The 20,484-nt window shown below is 38.0% G+C and overlaps 1 protein-coding gene across 9 annotated transcripts in view; it reads left to right on the forward strand.

Moving 5' to 3' along the window:
• The window catches only part of FRY (FRY microtubule binding protein), a 228,441-nt gene that overhangs the window by 43,892 nt on the left and 164,065 nt on the right, over positions 1 to 20,484 (forward strand). For 2 of the 9 annotated variants that reach the window (XM_061374523.1, XM_061374522.1), the window contains exon 3: positions 6,741 to 6,839. The exons of 1 other annotated variant lie outside the window; for it this stretch is intronic. Coding sequence is in view for 6 of the 8 variants with exons in the window: in XM_061374526.1 (XP_061230510.1) it covers positions 2,644 to 2,848; positions 6,741 to 6,839 (304 nt within the window). In the remaining 2 variants the exon portion in view is untranslated. Of the gene's footprint in view, positions 1 to 124; positions 264 to 2,562; positions 2,849 to 6,740; positions 6,840 to 20,484 lie in introns of those variants that run through there. 6 more of the 9 variants (XM_061374516.1, XM_061374526.1, XM_061374515.1 and 3 more) reach the window with 6 other exon arrangements.

Here is a 20,484-nt window from a genome sequence, read left to right on the forward strand (position 1 = left end):
GAGAAGATCCTACAAAAGGCAATTTAGTGATGAGATACTTGACAGATATTTTTCATTTGTCTTCTGTATTTCCACCTGAAGGCCACTTTTAGGGGTAAACTGTTCTTAGATTCCGGTGTGCCGCTGCTGGATCAGGGACATGTGCCCTTGGCAGGTCTCCCCACGTCTGAAAGTGATCAGTATCACACCTTTGAGTATCCCAGCGGCGATTTCTCCTGTTGGAAATGTTCCACTTGGCATGAATATTCATTGGGCTTCAGAAGGTAAGGTTGTATAGTGCAGCAATTGTATCACTCAGCTAGAATATGGGACAGTCACTTTCAAGTCACTCTTCTGATGAATATTTAAGTATTTATGTGTGTTGGAGTAGTTTCAGCAGGAAAAGTTAAGAGCTGTTTCCGGAATATCTTGTAGCTTGATGGTTAGGAATATTACTGAAGACATTGGAGTTTTATTTAAATCTCTGTCAGGTATCAGTTTTAAGCTCCTCAAATGTCAATTCCTGCATTTGGTATTTATTTTATCGCCTTCACACATGGTTCAAATATATTTATATTTGCTCAGATTTAAGCACTTTCTGTTGTTTTGTAAAGGTTTTGGTTCACTTGCTTTGGTTTAGTTGGTCTGTCAGGAACGGACTGAGTATTTTTGTGTTGATTCGGTCAGCTGAAAAAGCAAATGCAGTTGGAAAAGAAGGGGAAGCAAGGGAAGCTTCTCAGACCTGTTTGGGGGTTTTATTATTAACTTGGGGGTGGGGGAGTAAGGATGATATTCACAGATTCTACAGATTTGAAGGACATGAAAGATGTATTTTGGCCTCTAATGATGAAGACCAGGGACTAGAGGCATTTCTAAAAAGTCCCTAAGCAATTTACACATGAAATTCCCTTTGGTTATAGCCTAATTCCCACCACCTAACCTATTTTGGAGTCCAGTGGGATTTTCAAAAGGTTATTTCAGCATATAAACAGAACTCATAATCCTTTGAATACTCAGCAAGACCAGAAATAATCAGTTTGCTATCTACAGTTACTGCTGGTTTAAAACACTTTAAATCAACAGTTTGTTCTGAATGTAGGGTATGATTTCTTGGTCCAATGTATTTAAGATTGGATTATTACATTCATAATTTCAGCTCCCAGCCAAATGCAATCAAATTTCCAGAGGAAGAAGAAAAAAATCGAATAAACTATTTGCATCCTTCTCCATTTCTAACACAATAAAATACTTAAAAAGCTATATAGATATTAAGTTACATAATTTTCCCTCTTTCCTTCCAAAAGCATGTAGATGAACCTTTTATTTCTTGTCAACAATAATAAAATTTGTACTGGATTTCATGCAAAAAACTGCATTTGAAGCAGCCAGCCTCTTGATCATTACACCAGTCATATAGTGTACCCTATCTTTAGGAAATTAATTAAACCATTCATGGTTTAAGTGTTTTAAATGATTCAGAGAAATCAAGTTCTATCTTCAAATGTTAAAATCAGTTTGCCCTAGGTATCCATGGTTTAAACATTAGTTACTCTCACTTTAAATTACCATCATGCTTATTCACTTTTCCATATTAAAAAATTACTGTTATTTAACAGCAAAATCTATGTAATTAGAAGATTTTTTTTTACTTCTTCAATTTACTAATTCATTTTTATCTCATTTATGGTAGGGTTCAAGAAAGAAAATTAGCAGGTTCATAGAAAATGTTAGGATTTGTCCTTTCTGAACATTTGAGAAAATAAGATCATATTCTTGGGAGGCCCAAAATATTTCACTAGGATAAATGGAACAAAACAAGAACAGTGCCTTGGCTTTTAGTTAACTTGAAAATTCACAGACTGTCTTTGGCATATGCATATTTAAATGACCTATTTTTGTTAGTCAGCAGTTCCCTAAAGAGACAGTCAGTTAAACTGGAAGATCTTTGATTCTCACCCCAGTAGGAAAGAACATTACTGCTTCTTGAGGAAAGAAACCCCAAAGTGATACTGTGGCCATAAAAACCTTCGTGCTTTGGATGTTTTGGACTATTTATCAGTCTTTGAAATGTGACATTGCCAAAGGACAGGATTAAAAACCCAAGCACATATCATTCATGTTGTACCTTTCCCCAGACAGATACCCAGACTGGGGACTGGGTTGGATTTTTGTTGGGTTTTCTTTTATTTATTTGTTGGGTTGGGTTTTTTTTTACATTACTCTGTTTCCTCTTTTTAAGGTTTAGCAACACTTGTTTAGCTTGCCAAGTTAATGAACTATTGATGAACTGATCGGAGAAGTGCTGTTGGTATAATGTAAACCACACTAGCCCTAGAGAGTACCTCATATTAAACTGTTTTCCCCTTTGCGCAGATTGTACTGCTGAGCTCAGGTTTGTTGTACTTGCTACTTACCCGAAAAGATTCAAAGGAGTGATTTCAGCGTGCCCCTTTCCTGTGCTGTTTCCCTGGTGCAAGGAGGGGCCATGCAGTAACTCTACACCTGTCCAGCACACACCTATCAACTTGCTCAACTTCCCCAATGAGTGCCGCCTTGAGCATGAAAACATCCGAGATTACTTGGGTCTGTAACCATTAGTCCAAATGCTTCTGGCTGTTCAGGTTGGATTTGAGCTGGAGTAGCTTTAACAGCTAGTGCTCAATAATGGCAGTTGATGACAGCAACTTGTACTCTAGGACTAAGAGTAAACTGAATTCCTGTAAGACTCATTGTAAATCAACAAGATGGAGAAGCCTACCACCAGACATGCTGCTAGAAAATGATTTGAAAGGAAAGTTTCAAAGAAATATTAGGAACGTAGAGCCTATACATCCAAGGCGCTCTAAGAAAAGACCTTCTATATTTTCAGGTAGGAAATGCTATGCTAATAGTATGTTGGTGCAATATCTTTTAACCTGTTAATGTTTGAAGGATTCAGTAGCTGATTCCAGTCGGAATTTATTCTTTTTTAAAACATACGGCGGTCTTCACAGATATATTTAATTAAGTACATTTATGTTGAATTCTGTCAGCCATTAGAGTTGAAGTGATAGAAACAAAATGAGAGACTTTCTTCATAGTCCTGATTTCATGTTCCTTGCTTGTGGGATTTTTTTTTTTAATATTTAGATTTAAAGAAAACCATTCTTTTTCTCTACAGCGTTAATCTGCATTTTGCTTAACCCTGCTTATAAGCAATGCAGTCAATAGCTGCAGTGTATCTCTCTTGCTTCTCTGATACTGTCTCTCATTGCTTTTTGGGGGGGAGACTTCTTCAGTATAGCTGACCTTTTTTGTGTGTAGCCATAAATTAACATCATTAAATAGTTAAATGCATGCTTTGAATTCCTGGCTTGCACTGGAGCCTGTAATGTCTGAAGTTAATAATTCAGTTTAACTCTCTAGTTGTTAAGAAGTGGGAACAAGGTGTAAGAGTGGATTTCAGTCAAGCTAATAACAAGTCTGGGTGTTGTTTCTTTTTATTACTATTATTTGAAATATACCTAAAAATAGGCAACAGATTACCCTGAGCACAAAGGATTTGTTGCAAAACAATCATGTCATCTTAGCTAAGAGGACTTAAAAGGTTTTATGGGGGGGGGAGGATCAATACCAGCTCATCCCTACTGAAAGTGAAGATGTATTTTTGTGAGGCAATCAGAGGAATTTAATCCTTTTATGTATCTCCATTTACAGATAAAAATGAGGATTTTTAAATTCCAGGGGGAAAATAGAATAGTCAAATAGATCTTTGAAGAGCTATGAAGTATATTCAAAAGTGTTATTTAAATATTAATGTTATATTCCTTCATGACAACTAAACTTACATAGGTACCTCCTCACGAGCTGAAACACTGTTGAAGGAGTGGGAGTACAGTGTTAAAAGATGACACAGGGCAGCACTTCTTGTGTGGGTTTTAGTGCCTCCACTGTACCTTTGTTAAGGTATTTGAAATATTTCAACACCTTAGGAAGTAAAGCTTTATTTTCCTTCTTCCTGTTCTACTTCCCCAGCTTAAGAGAATGCAAAAAGCCTTATCAGATCTGAAGTTGGGTGACTTGGACATGCCCAAGGCTCCTGTGCTTCTCAGTGCCTGAACAGGCTCTTCCTGAGGTGATGTGGTCTGTTGGTGACTGTCAAAGCACATTATTTTGAGCAGGATAGACCCTCTGTACCTTATTCTCTTTCAATTGCTGCTTTTTGTCTTCTAGCTACCTTTTCTGCTCCTTAATTACTCCTGTGCTTGGTGGTTTTTTCCTCCTGTAACTTTCAACTTCTTTTCCCTATACGTCAACATTTTTGTTAAAAAAAAACAAAACCAAATAGCCTTGTATTTGATCTCCAACACCATTACTCTATTGTGCACACACAGATTTCTCCTTTATTTTGTAATACTTTCATTTATTTATTTATTTGTTTGTTTATTTATTTATCATCGTGTTCTTTCTCTCTGTTCTCTTTCCACCCTTCCAAATTACTACACTAGCATTAATGCTAGTTTGTGCTGCGTCAGATATGAGCACTTTAATGTAGTTTGTGTGTCTGGAATGCTGCCATTACGCTTATGAAATCCACTGCAGCTATGTTACTGTACACTCAAGGGCACTTAACTCAAAGGTAATGCAAATTGCTTGCTATAAGCAATTGATGGAGCATGATGGAAAGATGGGTGTAAACTTTCATTTGATAGGTCAGCAGTATACATGGGAGAAGCTTTACTACATTTGCTTTTGAAAACAGGTTAACAAAGTAAGCTTGAAGTCCAAGAGACCATTGTCTTTGTGCTGTAAATGCAGGTTAGAATGGAAACAACTGTGTCATAAAAGCATGGAATCGTTTGGGTTGGAAGGGACCTTTAAAGATCATATAGTCCAACCTCGCTACTGTGGGCAGGGACATCTTCCACTAGGTGAAGTTGCTCAAAGCCCCATTCAGCTTGACCTTGAACAGTTGAGACAGATAGATATTAAATATATATATTTATATATACTATAAATATGTAATATACATATGTATACTTGCTCTGCAGTCTTTCAGATCACTGCTCAAGCCCTCTTAACAATGTGGTAATTCAAATTTCCTTATTTCAGCATACTTGTCTACTAATATAAATATTTTAAATCTCTATCATTTTGACTCCTCCACTTTCTTTTAATCCTCTTATCTCTGTTTAGTCTTTTATATCACCATGACCATGTCTTAGTTTTAGGACATGCTTGCAATTTAGTCTGAAGTCTTGTACATCTTGTTTTCTTTCCTTTTATTCTATCTTAAAGAGCTTCACAAACAAAGTAATGAATAGCGACATGTCAAGGCATCTAAGTGCAAGGATATAGGTTGGTTCACACACGGGGACTCTTGTTTCAAATGGTGCAGACTGAGGGAAGCATCTTGCATGCAATAGGCTTGTTTTGCAGTTTTCTCACTCTTTGAAAATGAAAGCTGCAACCTGAGAGAAGTGTGACATGGCTGTGTGTCTTGTCATCAGGAAGTGAGTGAGTCATTCACATATGCCTAGCCAGGACAATCCAAACAATGGTATCACCAGATTGTGTTCATTCCCACATGGAAAGCAGAGGACAGAAACTATGTGAGGAGAAACTCTGGCATTGCCAAAGGGATACCCTGTACAGAGACACCTTCTTCTTCTTTCAACAAAGCACTTCGTTTCTTCTTGGTCTTTAAATTCAAAATGTTTAGAGCTGTTGTATACTTCAGGGCATGGTTAATATCCTCTGTTGATACCTAAATTTTCAGGTTTACTACTTCATAGTGACACCTTTTTACTTTTTTTTTTTTTTAAAAACAACCACACAGGCACAGCTGATCATAACACTATAGAGCCATTTATTGTCAGTTACAAAGAGAGGTTCACCACCTTCATTAGTTGAATTTGTAGAGATCTGCTGACATCACCTCGGCTCAGCATACCATCGTAGCCATGTCTGAACCTTAGCTTGGCAGGACTATACAAAAATGAATGGTGACTTGTCTTAGCCTGAAGATAAACCTGTGACTTGCAATGAGGAAAGAAAGAAGTGTAAAAAGGCAGAGTGGGCAACAAAGGGGCCTTAGGAGGCCATGTCTTTACAGAGGTACCTTGGAAAGGTAAATTGAACTGGAAATTAAAATAGATTAGCTAAACATTATTAAATGTCTATGCTGGTTTATGTTCAGAAGCACAAGAGGCCGAAGAAAATTAATCTGTATTTATCAATTAAGTAACCAATACAGAAATTACAAAGGTCAAAATACTAAACTATAGTGTAATAGTGTAGTTCTACTTGGAAGCCATTTGTGAGCTGGGGCTGTTAGTTTAAGTACCACTGAAAATCCATTTCTACTATTGTCATTAATATCTTGTGTGATTTTATTGTTTTGTTTTTCCTCTCCTCCTTCGTTTTCATAAGGAGGTAGCCTGTATTATCACTGAATAATGCTTGTTGACTGCTGTCAGTTTTGAAGGACAGAGGGTTGAGAAAAATACTTTGGATTTTCTGCCTCCCAGGATCAGGCACACTCCCATTTCATGGCTGTATGCCTATGGCTAGAATAAGCTCTATGTGTTCTGTGGGACAGCAGGTTACCTCTGCTTTGTAAAAGCATTGTGGTGTTGCTGTGTGTTAATTTAACAAACATAGTGTGGTTAACAGTACTTTATATAGCTACTTAAAGTAAGAATGTAGGTTGTCAGTCTGTGATTTTACAACAGAAGAGCTAGTATTCTCTATCAAATTCACTGTTTTTGGTTTTTTTTCAGTGAAAATACTGTCGCAGTTAGAAGTCTTGAGGTACTCACTCAAAGCATTTCTGGAGTTCAGACCAGCATACAGTCTAGCAAAGTCACTTTCTAAAATAAGTAAGTTGATTTGATATCATGTTGGCATGTAAATTAAAATACTGAAACTTACAAAAGAAAGAAGGGGTTTATATATAAGGAAAATATTTAAAAGTTCTTCAGCAGTGATATGAATAAATAATTTAATTTTTCATGAGACATGGGGATAAAACATCCAGTATGTTGTTGGTTTTTTTTCTTTTGACTGGCTACATTAATTGGGAAACACTTGCCAAATCTAATTACTTTTTATGAGGATACTTAAAATTGTGAGTACAGAATGTATCTCGATTCAAATGAGTTATAATGATCTGCATTCAGTATTTTAATTTGGTGAAGATTTGAATATTCTACCTCTGAATAAAGTGTACTGCATGGTAATAACTTGTGCTTGTAATCTGCATAGGATGATTGCTGTTCACTTATGGTACCGCTAGTGTCACCCTGTACACTGAAGTGTGGCAGAATTGCTTGTGTTGGTTCTGTATTTTACTGGTATCGTTCAGTGACAGCAGAAGGGAAGGCAAGACTGTCTTGTTCCAAAGTTCTTCTCTTCCCTTCCTGACTTAAAAAAATTGGCTTGGTTTCCCCTTAATACTGTTAGCAAGACCTTCTGTTGTTTGAAAATGCATGAGGAGAGGAGTGTTGTAATTTTTTGTCTGCTGTTTGTATTGGAAACTGGCATTAGTTCTGTATGTTTTATTGAGAATTATATTAAGATATGCCACCATGCTATAAAATTGGTGATTGACTGTGTGTCCACCCATTGATCTGGGTTAGTGACCACTGTTTTATTAATAGGAATTGTCAAATTGATACTTTCTTAAAGGAAGGCTTTTCTGGCCTTCCTTCTGTATTGTCATGCTTACATATTTCTATGTATATTACTGTCCTGGGTTCAGCAGTAGCAGTCACTTTTCTCCTTGGTAGCTGGTGCAGTGCTGTGTTTTGACTTTCGGGTTGGGAACAGAGCTGATAACAATGATGTTTTGGTATGGAGAATGATGGCTGAAGTATAAATAGGGGGAGGGCAAGAAGGGGGGAGTGAGTAAACAAGCTGTCTGGCTGGGGTTAAACCACGACAATTACTTAATATACTCTTACCATTTTAGTTCTTGAATGTTTTATTTTAAGTGTCATTTTCTTCAGAAAGGGTGGGTTGATGATTCAGAGGAAGGCTATGGATTCTGCATTTGGAAGTCTAATGTAATATATGCATGTTGTCCAACTTGTTTTCTTCTTGGGCTCGCTGATATTTTATGGATTGTAAAGATTGATTTCCTCATGCTCTCGTAGGCAAGATGCTACCTCACCTTTAAGTTGTATTTGGGAAATAAAGGAAGCTGTCTATGTCTACTGTAGAGTGACTTGAATGAGATTAGGAGGGATGTAGGGAGAAAGGTGGGGTTAAGGTAGGGAAGGCTCCAACTGCTATTCTGGCTTGGGTTTTTGTTTTCTGGCTTGTTTGTTTTGAAAACTCTTTAGTTGTTTCCTATATTTAGATGGCCACCATCAGTTATGTTAAAACTGCTTTAAAGCAGCGTCCAGTGTTCAAGTGAACAAAATCCGTTGTACACACAGTAATGTACTTCAAATCTTATGATGTCTAAGGGTTTATAGTATTTTCACTTTACTGAAGGGCCTTGTGAGGCAATTGCAGCACTTGCTTCCTGATTTCAGCAGAAGTTTCTCTGTGTGCTGGCATAATAATAGCACATGAAAAAGAATCTGTTTTAGTAACATGGTTTGCCATTTTGACCCTTTGGCTCTCTTCTATGTCATATCTAGAGGATAATGATTAAAGTGTAGATTGAACTCTCAAAACTTGTGCTCAGTGCTTGCCTCCTGAGAAATATGACAGGCTCTTTCTTTTGCATGGTTATGTAATTTTCAAGGAGCACTGAATTAATATTCAATGTTGGTTGTATCTCAAAAAAAAAGCTATGTTAACCTAAAATATATTGAATTTTAAAATAGAAAATCAGACCCCTAAGAAATGTCAGCAAAATAAGGAACATATAAAAATGTTTTAAAAGATTTAAGAACAAGCCAGTCACTCTTTACATCAAATGGTACTAGCCTTAATTACATTTCATGTGCAGTAAATCCATAAGGGTTTGGTGACATTATTTTTAAGTAAATCTTTCTTTGGCTGTCATGAGACAATAGAGTATTTTATTCTCTTTAGCTGATTTAGCATGCACCTTAAAGAGCAGACTCACCACAAAAATATGCCCATCTTTGGCCCATAAAGAATCATTTTATTGCTAATGATTTGGAAACATTGTCCAGAATAATTTTTACATAGAGAAATACATCCCCTTTCATTACATGTTAGACAAACATTACTTTTAAAGTCTTACAGAGGTGCATTTGCTGCAATCAAAAGCTTGTCAGCCTAGTAAAATGTTTTTAAAAAAGCAGACTTAAAGGTTATTATGATGGCTTTGATTTAACCTTCTTCCTGATGTATATTTTGCTCCTCTTCTGAAGTGCAATCTTCACATAAGCTGATGTAGTTAATGACATTAAAATATGTTCTCTTGACAGTCATATGAGTCTATGGACTGCATAAAAAATCACTCAAAACATAGTACTGCGATAGTGCTTATTTACTTGTAGATACTTCTGAATACCTGTTGGGTGCATTTGGTGAATAACTGCTTTCCTTTCAGCTATTTATACTTTCCCTAGCCCTTAGTGGTAACATACTGTATCCTAGTTAAATCACCTGATAGTCTTGGAATTTCTGAAGTAAGTGTTCTCAATGTTTTCTTCATTTTTATTTCTTTGCTATACCTGAATTTAAACAATAACAAAAAAGTTTGAGTTCCTAACAATACTTAATTCAATAAGAATTTTAAAAATCAGTGTTTTATTAATCTGTTTAGTTTCAGAGACTATTTTTTTCTGAAGATAGGTATCAATAATAAAATTCATCATAATTACAAAAGACTTTCTTTGAACACAATTGCAGTTAGCTGGAGGACTATTTGGTACATCTTCTTGTGATGAAAACTGTCCTGGTAGTGAAAGGAAATTCTTGAAATACTTCTGGTAAATCAGCTGTAAGCAGATAGACACTGAGTTAATATATGTAAGTTTTCACAAAGAACAAATTTCATCAACTGTATCTCTCATTAATTTTCTTTATTGCTATTAATTATAAGTGGTTAATTCGAAATACGATTTTTATGAATTTGGGGGATTGGATCTTAAATTAGTAAGTTGATGCGAGGAGCTCAGGACATTATTATATTTGGATTTTCTGGGTAGTTGAAGCTGCACACTGCTTCACAAGGTGAGATCAATTTTAATTCTTCTTGCACAGGCTATGTAAGTGCCTAGCTGCTACACAATGCTGGAATGCAGTTTTGTAATCAGGTATAATTTTGAACACTCAACAAACATCTGTTAGTTGAAGACATTACTGTTTCCAGGAAGTATTTTCTTAGATAAGCAAAGTATATTTTGTGTGATACGGTATAGTTGCTCCTCGTCCAAGGACTTGGCTGTGTAGTGGGGTTATTTGCTTATTTGTTTGGTTTAGAACTACCTGAGGGTGTTCCTGTGGCTTTGTTTCGGTTTTTGCTCTGTCTTCAGAGTTATTGTTTCTGCAATTTCATGGTGGTTGCTGCAACAGCTTTAGTTGCAGAACTCATTACTGTGTATCCCTATGCTCACTTTGTTGTGGATTATCTGCTCTTCCTCATAACCCTTTCTACAGTCATTTGTGATGCAAACAATAAGGGGTTGGCAAGATAATTTTTGATCATAATGTTTAGTCTGCATAATGGTAAGGAAAGGGGCACTCAGTAAGTATCATCTTTCTTATTCTAGCCTCAGTTGTCCAGCATTTTCGAACTGTGTTTAGTATCTTTAAACCAGTCATGCTAGCCTGTCTCTCCTGTTCCTTGTATGCAAGTTGGAGAAATCCTTCTCTACCAGAGTTGCTCCACTTCCCCATTTTGCCTGGACCAGCCTGTAGCCTCCGCTAACAATTCTTAAGCACAGGTCAGAAGTGGACAAGAGCTGAGGAGTCAAGAGAGAATTGGATGCTGCCACCTGCATTTAGATAATGTTTTTACTGTATGCTTGTAGGCTGTTTTGTGCCATCTTGCCATGGCCAGAGAACAGCCTAGGTTTTAATATAAGCATGGCATTTGTGATAATGATTTGTGATAAAGTAGTTGAATCACCAGTCTGTCCAGCAAGAGATGACTTTAATAACTATAAAGGTCAATAAAACTCAGTACAAGTTTGCTCTATGAGTCATCTTAAAGTACTTCTGAGAGGGCTTGTTCAAATCTATCATGGACAGTTATTGAGTCCTGTATGGGGAATCATTCAAGTGCTAGATTTCCACTGAGACTTTACTCCAAAGTGGAATGGTCTAGTGTGTGGCAGAGGACTCACACAGATGCCAGGGTGAAAGAATAGCAGAAGGTAAATTCAGCTCACAACATGGAATTTCAGGGTCTGAAGATAGGTAAAGCATATGTGTACAAGTCCAATTCTAAATCCATTCTGGAACTAGAAAATCAATATTTCTCTCTTTAGACATTAGAAATAATGAGTCATACTAAATGTTATGGGACTCTTAAGTAAGAGTAGTGTTACAGTTTGGCCTTCACCTGGCTGCAATTGTATTTTCTTCCCTTGCTATTTCCCTTATCATTATTATTACTGGTGGTAGCAGTAGTGATTTGTGTTATACCTTAGTTACTGAACTGTTCTTATCTCAGCCTGTGGGAGTTACATTCTTCTGATTCTCCTCCCCATCCCTCCCGGAGATGGGCAGGGGAAAGGGGAGGTGTAAGCTAGCAGCTGCGTGGTTCTGAGTTACCAGCTGGCCTTAAACCACAACACAGTGTTAAGAATACTTCTGCATTATCTAATGTTATATTTTCATTCCTCCAACTTGAAAGCTCATCCTAAAAGAGGTCTTAGTGACTGTGGCAACTTCATCAGTAGCAGGAAGAATGATGGTGACGGAAATGGAAAAGGCCAAGTCTATGCCTCCTTTGCCTCAGTCTTTACCTGCAGGAGGCCTCAGGAATCACATGTGCCAGAGCCCAGTAAGAAGGCCTGAAATAAGGCAGACTTACCCTTGCCACAGGGATAACAGGTTAGGGAACATTTTAAAAAAACAGGATGTACAGGAGTCCATGGGACCTGATAGGATGCAACCACAAGTGCTGAGGAAGCTGGCTGATGTCACTGTCAAGCCAGTCCTAATAGTATTTGGAAGCTCCTGGCAACTGAGGGAAGTTCCTGAGGACTGGAAGAAAGCAAATGTGTCCTCTTTCTTCCAGAAGGGCAAGGAAGAGGATCCGCAGAACTATGGGCTGGTCACCCTCACCGTAATGCCTGGGAAAGTGATGGAGCAAATAATAAATAATCCTGTAACCCATTTGCAAACATAGGAGAAGTAAATGACTGGGTACATGCAGTAGTCAGTATGTTTGTCTAAAAGGGAAATGATGCTTTACCAACTCAATAGCTTTCTAAAACAAGGTAACCAGCTTGGTGGATGCTGGGAGAGCAAAGGATTCTGTTTCTCTCAGCTTTAGAAAGGCTTTTGACAGTGTCCCTTCTGCAACATCCTCATAGACAAAATGGTGAAATACAACCGCAGAACTGTAATCAGTGGATTTAAAGACTGTATTTTTTTTTTCTTTATGCCATTTTCAATCCGCTTCTCTTTGTGTCATATATGGAGTAGGTAATGTAGGGTTCAATATCAGATTAGTATTGTAATGTGCTGATGAAACTACAGAAACAAGTATGAGTTGCAGTTGTTGCTTTTTAATAATAGTGAACAACCTGTTGCCCACACAGATTGAGATCTTAGATTATAATCTCATTGTATATTACTGAGAATTAATAATGTTGTCTGTATATGTGAAATGTTATATTTGTGTCTCGTAGACTAGACCTGACTCCATAAGTACGTGTTTTGACATTTCCAAATAGTTTAACCTGAATCTAGCATTACATTAGCTCTGCCAGAGGGGTTTTCTGTCTAGCCTGGCTAAACTGAATTACTGTATATGGACCAGAAATAAAGACATTCTCTGGCCTGACCTATGCAGGAAATCAGGCTGATTATCACTGTTCATTCTGGCTTTTAAAATCTTAAAGCTCACTGTTTGGTGGTGCTTCATGCAGTTAAACCTAGAATGTAGCAGTTCCTGCAACAGCCGAAGTTTACTAATGATGCAGCCAGAAAAGTGGCTTGGAAGAATGTTCTGCCTTTAAAATGCAGTCACTGTTGCAGATGTTTGTAAGTGTATACAAGCAGTTGGGAAAGTTATTTAACCAGGTGATGCCTGTGAAAAGTATCTCTTTGTATTTTAAACATGCCTTCTTTTTTTTTTTTATTTTTTTTTTCCAATTTAAAAACATTGTTTTCTCTTCTTTCTTTTCCCCACCTAAACCCCCGTGCAGCATCTTTTGTGTTGACCATGGTGATCAGGTGCTCCTTCAGGGAGACACACAATCTCATTCGTAGAATCATAGAACCATCAAATGGTTTGGGTTGGAAGGGACATCAAAGATCATCTAGTTCCAACCCCCCTGCACCTTGCACTGGACGAGGTTGCCCAAAGCCCTGTTCATCAAACAAATGTAATGCTGTAGCCACAACCATATTCACCAAAATACAGCACCCAAATCAGATTTCTCCTCCAGCCAGTGCCACCATAAGGACAAGAGATGGAAATTATGGGACAAACAGAGAGGATGGGAACTTCACAGGTTTTTCAACTGTAGCACAATCTTATATTAGCTGAAACCAAACATAAAAACATACCCTGGGTCAAAACTGCTGTGTTATCAGAAGATGAAGAAGTATATTCTTGGACACGTTTCCGTCTTAGAGAGGATGCTATCTGTGCTGAAGCTGTTTTTAGTTCACTGAATTAGTCACTAGCTGGTGGTGACCTCCCTTGATCTGTGGAATAGTTCAGGCAAGGTTTGTGCGTTGGTGCCCTGTCTGAGTCAGGAGGATACGGTGTCACTGAGCACCAGCACCCGACTGAGCATGAGCTCAAGTTCCACACCCAGAACCACAGCCCGGCACCACTTGCAGCTCCACTTCAAGATGTTAAATCAGGTGAATCCCAGTTGTTGTTTTTATGATCACCATTCCCTTTTGGATTAGGTTGTTATGAAGTTTAACTGGGTTTTCTCCAGATCTGAGAATCATATTCAAATACTTTTATTCAAGTATTCTGTTTCCAGGGATTGTTTTCAGGTATATGTCCTGTATTTCAGATTTAATTTCATGGCTGAGAAGCCATGAAAAGGAAAGAACCTCTTTTCCTCTTCTGATTTGTGAAAAAGAAAATATGTGAGAGGATGAAATCTACTCATTTTAATTAAAAAAAAAAAATTTGGTTTAGATTTTCAAAGCTTTTAATGATGCAGTGGGCAAACAAGTACTAGAAGTCTGATACTGAACCAGATTAGGCACTTAATAATCTACAAAGCAACTGCTGGCTGTTTCAGGAGCTAAATACCTCTGAAAGTCTAGCCTGTGGAGACTCAAAATCATTAATCATTTTAGGTGTAGTTAAAGTAACTATAATAAGTATTGTCTTCACTAGGAAATAATTCAATTTTAAAAGTGACTTCTGTGCATTTTCCCTTGGGTGCTGGGCTCAAAATAGTATTATTTTTCTTTTTGTTAATAAAAAGCAGATTTTAAGGGGGTTTTGTACATTTATTCACTAAATTGCAGTTTCCATTCAAATCTAGAGAGAAACCTTGAATAACATTACCTTCTTAAGCAAGATGATCGTTTGCCTTTTTACAATTTAAGCAGGGAACTGTGTTAGACCTTGTAGCTCTCTTTAGATAAACAGGAAGAGACAGACTCTGAACAATACAGAAGGCCAAGTTACAAGGACTGCATGTATATTTAACTTGGCTTCTGTGAGGACACCGGTGCTTCTATAGAGAGGCAGCAACTTGGAGGGTGCTGGAGCTGTATTAATTGCAGTCACAGAATGGTCTGGGTTGGAAGGCACCTTAAAGAAAACTGGTTCCACCCCCCCTGCAATAGGCAGGAATACCTTCCACTAAACCATGTTGCTCAAAGCCCCATCCAACCCGTGCTGGCGGATGGGGAAGAATCAGCAAAGAAAACCTCTCTCTCTGAAACTGAGATCTCTCCTGCCACAGGTTATTTCAAAAGGTGAAACAATGCATCCTTATAGATAACTTTTTAATTAATAAGTTTTGCTTCAGAAAAGATTTTGCAAGTCAGAACAACTATTCTCATATAAGAACAATGAGTTACTCTATTTAAGTGTTACCTCCTATCTAGCCAGCCTCTAACAATGCCATTGTGCTAGTAAGGGTATTACACAGTAAACCCATATGCTGTGTCCCACCCATGCTTGCCTAGGAGGTTTGTGTGGAAAAGGATTTACATAGAACACAACACATTTCTCTTTCAACAACCAATTAGGATTGAGATGTTTACTGGCATCAATTCTTCATAGAATGGAGAAAACAATTTTGATTAGTAACAGGAGAGCACTAGAGCAGGAACCATATCCAAAAGGGTCATCTCTATGTAATGAAGAAGAACCTGAGGGAAGAAGAACCACAAGAAACAGAAATTTGACCTGATCTTCCTGACACTACCTCACTGCAGTCATTTATGTAAAGCTGCTGTAAAGCAGCCAGTGGTTTGAGTCACGAAGAATTTTGCTGATAGCTATTTATGTTTACTTTGGGTAAACAGAAATATTTTCAAAAGGATGAAGGGCATGGTGGTTGACAGCCTAGCTATTAAAGGTATCAAGTGAGCTAAGAAGTGTATGTTCATGTGCATGCCCTGTTTATAAACTGCAGTCAGGGAAAGAAAAGCATGTCTTTTGGTCTGCCACCTGACATTGACTTCTTAGGTAACCCTGAGTTTTGAGGCATTATTTGTTCCCACTTTGAAACAAAAAAGAGCTTCTAGAAGTTGAAGGTGTTGTCCAGCTGAGTCATTAGGTCCCTGGTCTAACTGGAGGTAGCAGTAGTCTGAGCTACTTGAATGTTGGATCTTTCTGTTGGCATTTCTGAGTAAAATGAGAAAAAAAAAAGCTCTTTTTACTGCAAAGAGGCAGGGCTCCAGCTATGCCAAGCACCTCACTCACAGCAAGGGCCCGAGTCCTCCTCTGAAGGACATACAGTCTTGTCTGAGATAGCATGCGGCAGTATGTGTCAGGCATATAGGGAAAGTTGATGCAGCGACGCCTACAATTTGATACTTCTTCATCACTTGGCAGTGATAAAAACTGTTGTTAGCTGTCTGAGGCCAGCTGATCCTGGCAGTGCTCAGTTTCCCTGTTTCAGCCTGGTAAGTTATGCAAGTGTTGCAAGAGGTAGCATTTTTTTGATTAATTCAGAGTGAACACTGTATGCATAAGTCCCTTCTGAGGGAACTGTGAGGGTGTTTCCGTTACATGGGCACGTGTGTGCCATCTCAGACCTGATACCTGGCTGGTCTGATGGCCTCTCTCTGATAGCGGTCAGAGCGCGATACCTGATAGGAAGGTGTAAGAGGCAGCAAATATAGTACAGTCTGATCCCATGTCCATCTCATCTTGATCTTTAGTAGGTGGAAGTTGGTTGAAACCTTTCCAACTTGTTAGTTCTCATTTTATGAGAAATAAAAAATCAGCTTCTCTTCTAAGGTTGACGTTGCTAGCAGAGCAAAGGAATACAAGCAGAAGGGTACCTTCCTACAGAGTAATGAAAACATTGAAGTGTGAGTATCCATATAGGTCAGCCAGAAAGGAAGAAGTGTTAATAATTAAAGATAAAACTAGAGAATGGAAAAGAAAGTTAAAAAAAGAACAAGTAAGTAAGCAAGTAGCTTCTCAGAAGAGCATCTTATTTAAAGCCAGGGAAAGCTTTAAGAGCTGCTATGGCAGAATTAAGAGAATAAAAATATATCTGTAAATGTATTTGAGATTCAGGAAAACATTTGTTTCAAAAATCACCCTGCAGGAAGTGCATACCTTGAGATAAAAACTGTATTAGTATTTGAGAACAAATTGGAAGTACGGCACTGAAAATTCCTCCTCATCATTAGGTAATCAATGAAAACATTATATATGTGCAGCGTATTGAGGTGGAAATGAGTATTTTGAACATGTCCTTCTACAACAGAGACAAAATCAGGAAAACTAAAGTGTGTGATGGGGTTTGTTTGAATCAGAGATAGTTTTTGGCATTAGCTTGCCGCTCCAAGTGGGTATAGCATCTTTTTGTCTCTCTCCCTCTGCTTCCCATCTCAGGCGCCTCTCCAAGGAGTTAGGAGCTTTTCCTTTCCCAAGGCAGGTTCCCAGCTAGCTGCCTCTTGCATGCCTAGGGAGGGAGAGGAGAGGGTTTTTCCCCAGCCCTAGGGCCCTGGGAAAAGAGGAGGAGATCTGTGCCTGAACTTCAGGGTGTGCCTGCTAATGGTGAGCACAAGAATGAGGAGAAGATGAGGAGTCTTATGATCTCAGCTATGGTAACACACAGTAACTGCCATTCATAGAGACCCTGTGGAAGCAATCAGATTGCTTTGAGCAACCTGGTCTAGTGGAAGGTGTCCCTGCCAATGGCAGGAACTTGGATTAGGTGATCTTTAAAAGTCCCTTGCAACCCAAACAATTCTGTGATTCTGTAAATATCTAGTGATGGGCATGCTCCAGCCTTTCCCCTTCCTGGCTTCTACTTCTCTGCCCTCACTCAGCGTTTGCTCTGAGGAGGGTAAAAGAGATACAACTGCATCGCAGGGAGGTGGAAGGGAAGTGGAAGAGGCCCTGATTTTCACCTGATTCTGGCCCTAAATTTTTTTGAGTATTTAGGGGTTCAATTGTGCATTGTGTGATGAAATTTCATAAGATGAGGAAAAGTAGGACAGCCAGAACCCCTGTGTTCTGTCTGCCCTAGGCCATGTGGTACCAATCTATCATATAGCTATTGTAACATTTTAATTTTATCCTATCATATTCTATTTAATAGGCTTATATTAGAATTTTTATGTAATTACACCCAAATTGCCTGATATTATATTTCTATGCTCCTGTCTTCTATTCCGACACAGTTTATAATGAAAACATGTATTCCCTATGCATTATTTACTGTTCTGCCACTTCTGCTTGTTTTGCTTTTTATCACTAGGTGGCAATATCTTAACAGTCAGTTACAAACACAAGGCAAACAAAATGGTGCAGCAAAACTAGAGAGACATAAACAAAGAAGGATTTCTGTTGCTTTATTTACAATTTACCAGAATAAATTGGGTTTCCTTAATGAAATTTTATTTTGTGAAGTGCTTTTTGTCATTTGGTACTTTTAATTTGGGACCCTAGCAAGATGTTTATTTTACCTTGTTAAATTATGGGACATTATGGGTACATAGAGTTGAATTGATTTAGGTAAGAATTTTGATTTTCATTTTAGCAGAGAACATTAGTAAAGGTACAAGCTGCTTTGTTAACGTTTGCCTTGAATTGTTTTGTGTTACGCAAGCTGTAATAAGAAAAGCAAAAAAACCTTGTAAATGTTTTAACATAAGGAAAGAAGTACACAAACTCAACAAATGCCAAGTTGAAGAACATGAACTGCCTACATATAAGTACTGTGGGGTTTCTGCTTAAATGCAAAAATAGTACTTCTCCTTTATTGCTGGTTTCCAGGTGGACTTTTCCCTTCACAAATAATAGACACATTGTTTTTTTAAAATGCTTCTTTTTTTCCTCCTGAAACCACAGGGATAAAATCCAGTACCTAAGCATAGGTATTTAATAGAATGCCCTCAACTGCTTCAGAAGGTTGTGGATCTCATGGAGGTCTTCTGTCTGCCAGTCTCTGAATTGCTCGCATACCTTCGGGTATGTATAATTACACTAGACACTTATATTTAGGCACCTGAATACTGTTTGACTACAGCCAGTATCCATCTGAAAGCTAGCACAGTCTTTCAAGAGTACATCATAAAGAGGTTTCAGGTAGTTTTATGAAATAAGGGGATGTGAAGTCATGAATGCACTGCAATATATCCCATGATATGATAACATAATAGATCCTTTTTATTTTCAAATGTTAGGTGTGTTCAGTACTGGAAGCAATTTATCTGGGAATCATTCATTGTAGGGTTGCTTTATTTGGCCCAAAGGCACTAAACTGTATCAAAACAACAGAGATCCGAATAAGCAGCCCTGATTTGTTCCTTGAGTGAAAAACTCCAGACAGCTAAACAGTTATCTAAACTGTACCGGTGTAAATCCATGATGATTCTGTGAAAGTCAGAGACAGGAATAATTCAGTATACAGCACTATCTAGCTAAAAGGACATAGCATTTGACCCAAATTAAGGAGGAAAATCTATATGACTTGGTGAAGCCATAGAGAATAAAAAACGAAGTTACAACTTCCAGCAGTTCAGAAAAGTGACTTTTGGCTTTGGGATCTGTGTCCACATCACTGCCTGGAAGCTGTGGTGAGCTGGGCAGTAGAATAATAATTGACATCTAGCAAAGGTAGAAGCAAGATATTAAGTGCAAGCTTAAGAAGTTGTGGTTTGTGTAGGTTTTTTTTTGCTAGATTAGGGTCAAAGTCCTCGCATCTTGCAGGATGACACCGTAGGAGAAACTGGTTTAAAAACATGTTTCACTGCCGGCCTAGGAGAGGCTTTGTATGTTAGCAGGTATTTGTGTGCTCATAAATATAATCATTGTGTTTTACTGATGGAGTTTGAATATAAGTACTTAGAGGTAAAAAATATAATCACCTGCTACATAAGTTTAAAAACTCATTCTGATAGCAACAAATATGGAGCACAGTGAGAAGTTTCTGCAACTAGAAGGCAATCAGTGTGAGCACCAGGAAGGAAACTGTGTACAAAATTTGAATTTATAGTTTATTCTTGCTTTGTTGCTGTTGTCATCCCTTGGAGGATGTCATCCCTTGGAGGATGTCATCCCATGGAGGATGTCATCCCTTCAGCTACTCCTTGCATTTAGCCTCAGATTCTGAAGAGTTCAGATTGCAAAATCTGAATAGGTCCTTTCATACCAAACTAAAATGAGCCCTGAAGTATTGTGCAAGGACTGTGCTATATTCACATCTCCCTGTGCTTTTTTAAGGGTTCCTGCAAGCTTTGCTGAAAATGTAGAGGACTGAACTGCCTGTATGGCTGTTATAAATAGTAATGACTAAAAATGTAAATAAAATGGGTGCCTATGCTACTAAATAGTACATATTTGGTGCTTTAAATACAGTATCTGATTTACAGAAATACTTACTCTAAGTATCATGTAGACAGTGAAGAGAAAAATGCTGCTTTGGAAAGTAATTGTGCTCTATACTGGAACTCTTGGGAACTCTTTGAGTCATGCTGAAGGCACTCACCTCCCAGCATAGGCATCTAAGCTGGATGTCTCAAGATAGATAATGTGAATACCTTCAGCTGTATGTATTTTTGTTATTCTTTCACTGAGTGAAAGTTTTGGAAGTCTATTTTCCATGTTTTGCAATGAAAATAGCTGTTCAGGCAGTGTTCTGCTCATGAGAACATTTCTGACTGTGCTGCTGAGCAGCTTCTCCCAACCTGTTTTTTCCAAATTTGAGGAATGGAAACTCCACAGACTGTTTGGCCACTGAAGGCTATAAG

The sequence above is a fragment of the Neopsephotus bourkii genome, unplaced genomic scaffold (genome assembly GCF_033783945.1).
Source record: "Neopsephotus bourkii isolate Nb327-2 ecotype Australia unplaced genomic scaffold, CSIRO-AGI_Nbou_v1 NB_1638, whole genome shotgun sequence".
Classification (NCBI taxonomy): Eukaryota; Metazoa; Chordata; class Aves; order Psittaciformes; family Psittacidae; genus Neopsephotus; species Neopsephotus bourkii.